Source organism: Myotis davidii, unplaced genomic scaffold (assembly GCF_000327345.1).
Source record: "Myotis davidii unplaced genomic scaffold, ASM32734v1 scaffold524, whole genome shotgun sequence".
Taxonomy (NCBI): Eukaryota; Metazoa; Chordata; class Mammalia; order Chiroptera; family Vespertilionidae; genus Myotis; species Myotis davidii.
In genome coordinates this window covers 146,741-155,804 of record NW_006299263.1, presented here as the reverse complement: position 1 = coordinate 155,804, position 9,064 = coordinate 146,741, and the positions used below count along the sequence as shown (strand labels likewise).

The window sequence follows — 9,064 nt, the reverse complement described above, 5'->3', positions numbered from 1 at the left end:
AGAGAGAGAGAGAGAGAGAGAAAAACATCTATCGGTTGCCTCTGCACACGCCCCAACCGGGATCGAACCTATATCCTGGGTATGTGTCCTAACCGGGAATCAAACCCGCCACTTTTTGGTGTGCAGGATGATGCTACAACCAACCAAGGTCTGGAAGACCAGCCAAGGCCTTCCAAAACCATGCTAAAATAACAGGAAATAATACAATTTTTTAAAGTATAAATCAAAGGAGACGGGAGGGGAACAGGTGATGGCAATACGTTTTTGAAAGACGGAAAATGGATGGAAGATTGGTAAATGACTTTGCCCGTGACGCAAACTGCAAATAAAGTATCTGTAAAGTGGGACAGATACTAATGAAAGGCCAGCTCAGTCACACCCGCGTCCCAGAAAGGTTCATGGATCACAAGTACCAGGAACTGGGCAGGTGGGAGAGAACACTTGATCAAAATCTGCACATGAAGGGGTTTATCCCTTTCCTTATCCCTTATCACCTTCCTACAGGCAGTTGCCTGATTTTCGCTGGAGATACTGGAAAGCCTCTGGACTCTGAGATTCCAGGTACAAAGGAAGGCCTGAGTGAGGACCCAGAGTGAAACAGGGAGATTAAGTGAAGGCCAGCACACTGACTGGTGGACTCCCTGCTGCAATTTTCTGTGATGTGCGCACAACACCCACTCCCAAGGAGGAAGCTGGAGAGTTATCTCTGGATCAATTAAATGGCTCCAAATAAGAGCTCCATACACTGACATTTGGAAATTCCCTAAAGAAAGGAGAGCACATTACATGAACATCCTTCAGTGAGGCATACTGGCAGCTACATAGAGCTTGCAATCTGGTTGTTAAGCCTCTCACTTTCAAAGTATGACCATTTGGCTAAGGATCATTAGAAATTAGAAGCCTAGAACATAAAAAGCAGACCAAAACAAAGAGAGAAAAAGGAATTGAGGGGAAAGCAAGGCATAAAGGAAAATAAAACATAAAGAAAACAACTATAATAATTCCATCAGAGAGATAAGAAAAGACTTATTAATCTCTAAAACAAGGACAAGATACTAGAGAAATCAAACAGCCAGCATAAAAGAAAGAAGTCTTAGAAATGAAAACTATAACAAAAATCATTTAATAGAAAGGCTGAAAGATAAAGGTGAGAAAATAAGAAAGCAGAAAAAAAGGCAGATAAAACTAGAAAAGAATTTTATATGATCAGTCTGGGAAATCCAACATTTCTTAGTAGGTTTTAGAAAAAGAACATAAAAAAATGAAAGGGGGAACATTATCCTGTACAGTCGGCTCTTGTATCCGAGGATTCGGCATTTACAGATTTAAAATATTCAGAAAAAAATGTTATGTTGTTACTGACAGGTACTGTATTGTTAGGCCTACAATGGTTGCATCTGCATCGAACACGTACAGACTTTTTTTCTTGTCATTATTCCCTAAACAATAAAAATATAACAACTATTTTCATAGCATTTACATTGTTAGGTATTATGAGTAATCTAGAGATGATTTAAAGTATAAAAATATAACAACTATTTTCATAGCATTTACTATGAAATAGTTAGGTATTATGAGTAATCTATAGATGATTTAAAGAATGTGGGAGGATATGTGCATGTTATATACAAATACCACACCATTTACATAAGGAACTTGAGAACCTGCAGATTTCATTATCTAGAGGGGTTCCCTGAACCAATCCCCCAGAATACCATGGGACCACTATAGTACAAAGAAATTTCCCAATGACAGGGTCCCTTAATATCGAACACAATTTTAAAACTCTTGCCAAAATATACCTCTATGTAATTGCACTACATATGGGATAAAGAGAACTTCCTAAAATATCTGTATGGAAAAAAAAACAAATTATATACATAATAGGATTCAGGAATAAGGAATATAAGATTACGAACAATATTGTGGTTTTTAATAAACATAAATTTGTTGGTTATTTGAACTTCCTATCTGTGAAGTATCTGTTCAAGTTTTTCTGCGCATTCTCCTACTGGGCTATTTGTTTTTTCTAATTGATTTGTAGAAATTATTTCTTTTAAGGCAATTTATAAATTACTCTCAAGATTAAAAACAAGCAGATAAATCTATTTACATGAAGGACTGTCTTTGCAATGTTATTATTAAACTATTCTTTACAGTAGTTGCCCCCCTTATCTGTGGCTTCCCTTTTACTTACCCACGGTCTGAAATTTTAATGGTCTGAAAATATTAAATGGAAAATTCCACAAAACAATTCAATAAACAATTCATAAGTTTTAAACTGCTTGCTGTTCTGAGTAGTGTGATGCCATCTCTCGCCAAGACATGACTCATCCTTTGTCCAGCATGTCCACTGTATACAATGCACTCCCATTCGTCACTTATTGGCTATTGCAGTTATCAGATCAACTGCCAGGTATTGCAGTGCTTGTATTCAAGTAACCCTTATTTTACTTAATAATGGACCCAAAGTGCAAGAGTAGTGATGCTGGCAATTAGGATGTGCCAAGAAGCCGTAAAGTGCTTCTTTAATATGGAAAGATAAAAGTTCTCTACTTAATAAAGAAAGAAAAATAATCATATTCTGAGGTTGCTGAGACCTATTTGTGAAATTGTGAAAAAAGAAAAAAAATTTATGCTGGTTTTGTTGTTGCACCTCATACTGCAAAAGTTGGGTCCACATTGCAGAAGTGCTTCGAAGGTACAGAGAAATCTGAGGGCAGGAGATATAAACAGAATGATAGCAATATGCAGTGCAAGAAAGCATTGGGGGTACACAAAGACTCCAGCAAGGGATCCCTTAAAATGAGTGACTACAGCCACGGTGTGGCTCGGTTGGTTAGGGCATTGTCCCATGCACCAAAGGGTCTTTGGTTTGATCCCCTATCAGGGCACATATGTGAGGCAACCAATCAATGTTTCCTTTCACATTGATGTTTCTCCCCCTCTCCCTTCCTCTTTCTAGAATCAATGAAAAACATGTCCTCAGGTGAGTATTAAAAAATGAGTGACTACATTCACATGACTTTTATTACAGCATATTGCTATAGTTGTTCTATTGTATTATTAGTTACTAGAGGCCCGGTGCACGAAATTTGTGTATGAGCAGGGTCCCTGGGCCTGGCCAGCAATCAGGGCTGATCTGTGGGGCAACCGGGGGACTCCCGCTGGCACCTGCCTTGGCTAGCCTGGCACCACACACTCGCCAGCCCCGTCCTCCCGCCACCACTGCTGGTTGCCTCCTTCTGAGGGGCGACTGGCAGGGCGATTGGGGACGTGGAGGACCCCATTGGCACCTGCCTTGGCTGGCCTGAGGCCTACATGCTGGGGGCAGCTCCTGCGACGAGCGTCTGCCCCCTGGTGGTCAGTCCACGTCATAGTGACCAGTTGTTCTGCTGTTCCGTCGATTTGCATATTAGACTTTTATTATATAGGATTGTTAATCTCTTACTGTGCCTAATGAATAAATTAAACTTTATCATGGGTATGTATGTGTAGGAAAAACCATAGCATATATAGGGTCCAGTGCTATCTGCGGTCTTGGAAGGTATCCCCCATGGCTAAGGGGGAACTACTATATTTTGAAGACACTAAGAAAATGAACACCAAGACTCAGATATTCGCAATTATTTGAAACATGACACATTTTTTCCAAAGGCACGTAAAATTATGAATGCAGGCTATCCCACTTGCCCACCTAGGAACTGTGTTAAAGAAAAGTGTGTTTCAGGTGCCTTTTAGGTTTGGAGTCTGAGTTCCTGGCTATTAACTACTGAGGGGGTATCAGCTTCAAAATCTATTACACAGCCAATAAGGGGGAATCAGTAACAGTGACATCTGTGAATTAATGCTGTCTTATAAATAGCCTTTCAGTTGTAATTCACTGACTTAAAAATAATAAACTTTTTAAAAGGAAAGCATTATTAACTTCACAAATAAGGCATGGTAAATTCTATCTTTTATAAACAGAGCAAAATAAAAGTATTTCTGCGGCCCTAATCGGTTTGGCTCAGTGTCGGTCTGTGGACTGAAGGGTCCCAGGTTCGATTCCGGTCAAGGGCATGTACCTTGGTTGTAGGCACATCCCCAGTGGGGAGTGTGCAGGAGGCAACAGATCAATGTTTCTAACTCTCTATCCCTCTCCCTTCCTCTCTGTAAAAAGTCAATAAAATATATTTTTTTTAAAAAAGTATTTCTGCGGATGAAATAACTTGGTAAATATTTTCATCATCTTCTCTAAAAGGTTATCCCTAAGACATTCTCTGTCTATCGGTCTGAAGAAAAGTTTTGACCAATCTCGTTTCCCAAAGCAAAGCTAACATGGATTAAGTTAACATACGATAGAGTAAAAAGGAAAAAACAAAACAAAAAAACACACAACCAAATCCCAGAACTAGGTATTAAAATTCAAATAACAGAAAAGTATAAGAAAACAGTATTTTCTTTCACTGATTAATGAAATTCTAAAAGAGTATGGCAGTTCTAACCTTAGAAGTGTCTAAAGGAATCATCAAGCAAGAAAAAGATCTGAAAACAGGAGCAAAAGTGAAAGGCCAAAGATAGGGTGGGGAAAATATTTGTAAAAAATATAAAAAACAGTAAGTCCATAATGTCCTTACCTGGGTGTTCACCTAAATTAATATTAAAAATATTCATATCCAATAGAGTCAGAGGACAAAAACAATTCCAAAAAGATGAAGTATAATTATTAGATATAAATTTGAAAAATATATTACTACTATTATAAAATGCAAGTTGAAATAGCACTTTTATCCATCAGGTTAGCAAATATAAAAATATTATATGTACATATACATATAGAAAATACATAAACAGGAGACAACCGTTTGGGGGAAAAGATAACCCTGCTGAAATGAGTGTAAATTGTTACAACCCTCTGAAAAGCAAATAAAAAATATGATGATATTCTTAAAGTATTAATACTTTCACCTGATAATTCTACCCCAGGAAATTTGTCCTAAAGAAATAATGCTGCCCAGCCGTGTGGCTCAGTGACTGAGTGTCGACCCATGAACCAAGAGGTCACTAGTTTGATTCCTGGTAAGGGTCCATGCTGAGGTTGCAGGCTCGGTCCCCATGAGGGGGTGAGTAGGAGGCAGCCGATGGATGTTCTGCTCTCATATCACATTGATGCTTCTATCTCTCTCTTCCTTCTCCCACTCCCCTTCCTCCCTCCCTCTCTCTCTCAAAATCAACAGAAACGTACTTTTTCTAAAAAAGAAATTATCCTAAATATTACACAAAGTTATAGGCATAAAATTGTTTACTTGAAGTATTATTTACACTATCAAAAACTGGTATTATCTTCAATTTTTAAAAATTTGGAAGTAATTAAGCAAAGTATGGCATATTTACTCACTGGAAATTAAGCAGATATTTCAGTATAAGCATTTTAACAGAGACCAAGCTATAACAGGATAAATGCCTGTTATAGTGTCAAGTGGAAAAGCTATTAAAAGAATTATTTATCATATATATAACTGTGCCTGTGTGCATACATGTATAAACCATCTCATCCCCCCAAAAACTTGAAGTCTAACAAAATCCTAAAAGGGAATAAATGAAAATGTTAGGGCTTTACTTGGGGTTGGGCTGTGAGTGACCCCTCTTTTTCTACTGTGTTCCCACTACTCTAGAATGGGAATGCACTGTCTTTTTATGGGAAAAATAATCATCAGTCAATAATAAAAAAGAGCAGAGAGGATAGAGAGTCGCGCGGAGGCCTTCTAAACTGGCCGGGCGTAAGGTGACACTTACTATAAACTGATCGATGTCTCTCTCCAGTCCCACGTTTGGCAGATCAGGCATCATATGAGCCACCACTTTGAAACCTGAATCTTTGGCCAGGTGGAATGACTCACATACCGCCTTCACGGTGTGGCCCCTGAGGAGAGAAAATCCACGTTACACAAATAAATGGGCAACAAGGTTAACACAAAGAGCAGAGGAAAAACAATCTCTGGTATATGTAATGAAGAATAATATAGTTGGGGGAGGAGGGGAATATCTCAGACAGTCATTTTTAATCTCCACCTCTGAGAAAGTCTGGAAGTAAATCGTTTCTACTTATTTTTCAGATTTTTAAAAAAATTGAATTTAAAGAGAGGAAGGGATGAAAAGAGGGAGTGATGGGGAGGAGGGGAGGGAAGGAGTGAGGGAGAGAAACATTGATTTGTTGTTCCACTTATTTATGCACTCACTGGTTGGTGCTTTTATGTGCCGTGATTGGGGATGGAACCCACAACCTTGGCATGGTGGGACAACACTCCAATCAACTGAAATGAGGCCAGGGCCTCATTTTTACTTTTGGGATATTTCTCAGAAATTCCCTATGCAGCCAATAAAGGTTCTGACAGTAAAATTATTTGGTTTAGCAACAAAGGCAAAATAAGCTTACCAATGTAAATATCTAACTTAGAAACCAGATTAATGAGCTCAAAACCACGCAGAAGCAGCATCCTACTATTTCTTTTCCTTTTGAAATCTTTTGAAATGAGAGAGAGGAAGAGAGGAGACACACACATACCTAAATACAAACATATTTCACTCTGCTGGGTTGGAGGGTCCTTTAAAAAGTGAGAAGACATAATAATTTAGTGACGAGGCAGAATCACTTGGGCCAGGTGGATCAATCATCTTACCATTCTAGTGCCCTAGGCAAGTAGGAAGCAAGCTCTACTAAGAGTCTGGAGCAACCAAAGACTGAAGCCTGTGCCAATCCTTTCACCACCAAAACGTTCCCATTCACCACCAAGCAATCCTGGAGACCAGGGGCTCCGTCATACGCGCTGATGGTCTCTTCCATGTCCATGGCTTCCACTTCTCACCTCTTTTTGCCAATAACCTCCCAATGTATGTGATTAGGCTGGACCTCTCTCCTGAACCCACACCAGGACAGCCAATACTCTATAAAGCTGCACTGTGCAACACTGCAGTTCATTCGGGACATGTGGTTATTCAAGTCTATACTTAAATTAAAATGAATTCCGTTCCACAGTTGCACTATCATATTGGAGAGTGCTGGTAAATCACATTTCGATCATTGCAAAATGTTCTGTTGCACAGCCTTGCTCTAAAACAAGCTTCAACTGGATGTTCCACAAATATTTAAAACTCAGTGTATGTAAAATGAAACTCATCTTTCCTCCAAGCCTCCTCTTCTCCCCAGTCTCTCTTACCCTCATTCCACTCAGTCACCAAACACTGTCATTCACTTTTCAGGGCATCATTTCTTGCTTAAATTATTGCAACAGCCTGTTAACTGGTCTTCCTTCTAACTTCCTCTTAATCCATCCCCATACTGTGCTCCCCATAAAGTAATATTTCTAAAATGCAGATATGATTGTGTCACAACTTACCTTACAACCTGTCCTTGGGTTACAGCCCAGACTTCAAAGGCTCCTCAGAATTTGGCCCCTCTGGCTACCTTTTCAGTCTCACCTCTTACTGCTTTCCTACCTCACACTCTACACCTCTAACCAAACTAAACCACTCTGAATTCCCTAAATGTGTCATGTGCTCCCATCCTCAGCAGTTTGCTCATATTTTTCTTTCTGCCTAAAATAATTTTTCTCTTCCACATCTAAGTCATACTCTTCAAGTAAGATATCAGATTAAATGTCTTTTTTTCAGAAAGCTTCCCTAATTTTTAATAAACTTTTCATCTCCACAGGTTCCTCTCTAGCACAGCTCTCCATTCCTGCAGCAGTCCAGCCAGTGCTCCTGGCTAGTCTTCCCCTACAAGAATGCATTCTATTTAGGTTAATCTTCTCAGGCCTGATACCCATCAGAGTCTTCCCTGTGCTCAAAAAGACTCAACAGACCTCTATTACCTAACAGAAAGACCCACCCTCCTTAGCCTGGCATCCTTCTGGGTTGACTCTAAGATGCTGACCATGAATGTCTCCCTAGTTCCCCTTCACTTCCCTCTCCTAGTACAGCCCCCAATCACGTCTACACAAATCGAATTCAAGTAGCCTTTAAGATCCAAATCAACACAAACCTACTCCCTCAAGCCTGCCTTCACCACCCTAGGTCAGTGATCAATGCTGATTAATAAACTCCTGAAATCTTTTTTTACTAATTTACCAATTAATCACAAAGTTCCTTCTACAGCTAACCTTTCATCTGTACCTTTTCCCCTCAACTCAGTGATACTGTTCTAGAAGGACGAGAACCTCACATGGCTCTCTCAACCTGTTTTTCTTTCCTTCCTTACACCCCCAAATTTCTCAATGTTTATACCCATTACCTCACCAACCTTTCTCCCACTACCCTGTCAACTGGCATCTGCTTCACAAACACTCATCTCTCTTAAAACTCACCCTGACTTCATTTCTGTTCAAACTCTTTTCTTTGTTCCCATTCTCCTTTGTTTTCTCTCTTGCTTTAACTACTGACCTTGAGCCCTAACTTCTGCTAACCTTTTGGGAAGGCTGTGTATGACAAGACGAAGAAGAGATCTACTAAGCATGTGTATAGGCAGCTGGAAAAAGTCTGCAGACAAAGACTGAAAGTCAAGGAAAGGGGTAGAGCAGAGATAGAAGAATGAGTCTAAAAGGAGGAATGCCTACACCTCTTTCTTTAAGAGTGGTAGGAAGAAGAGAACATGGATATAACTGGTGGGAGAAGAGGAAGGCTTGTGCAAGAGCATCTGCCGTCATCTCACCTGTTGGTATCTCTGGCGACATCTTCGTAGACACTCTGCACCCCAATCTCCAGCCTTGTACAGCCATAGGTCAGCATGTCACTTAAATGCCGCTTCATGCAATAATCAGGTCTGGTCTCAATAGTGATTCCAATACACTTTGTGAGGCTCCGCTCAGAATACCTGTGGAGCAAATCTGGAAGTAAACCACCTGCCACAGCTTTAGGACTATGCTTCCATTTAGGCCAGTGGTTCTCAACCTTGGCTGCACGTTAGAATCACCTGGGAATCTTTTTTTTTGTTTAATATATTTTATTGATTTTTTACAGAGAGGAAGGGAGAGAGATAGAAAGTTAGAAACATCGATGAGAGAGAGAGACATCGATCAGCTGCCTC

At 39.8% G+C, this 9,064-nt stretch overlaps 1 protein-coding gene across 1 annotated transcript in view; it reads right to left on the bottom strand.

Annotated features, from left to right (window-relative positions):
• ELP3 (elongator acetyltransferase complex subunit 3) overlaps window positions 1-9,064 on the bottom strand; it is an 89,451-nt gene that overhangs the window by 46,606 nt on the left and 33,781 nt on the right. Inside the window, exons 7-8 of the mRNA XM_015571163.1 lie at window positions 8,690-8,851; window positions 5,779-5,905 (exon numbers count right to left, since the gene is read on the bottom strand). Of these exons, the coding sequence (XP_015426649.1) occupies window positions 5,779-5,905; window positions 8,690-8,851 (289 nt within the window). The remainder of the gene's footprint in view (window positions 1-5,778; window positions 5,906-8,689; window positions 8,852-9,064) is intronic.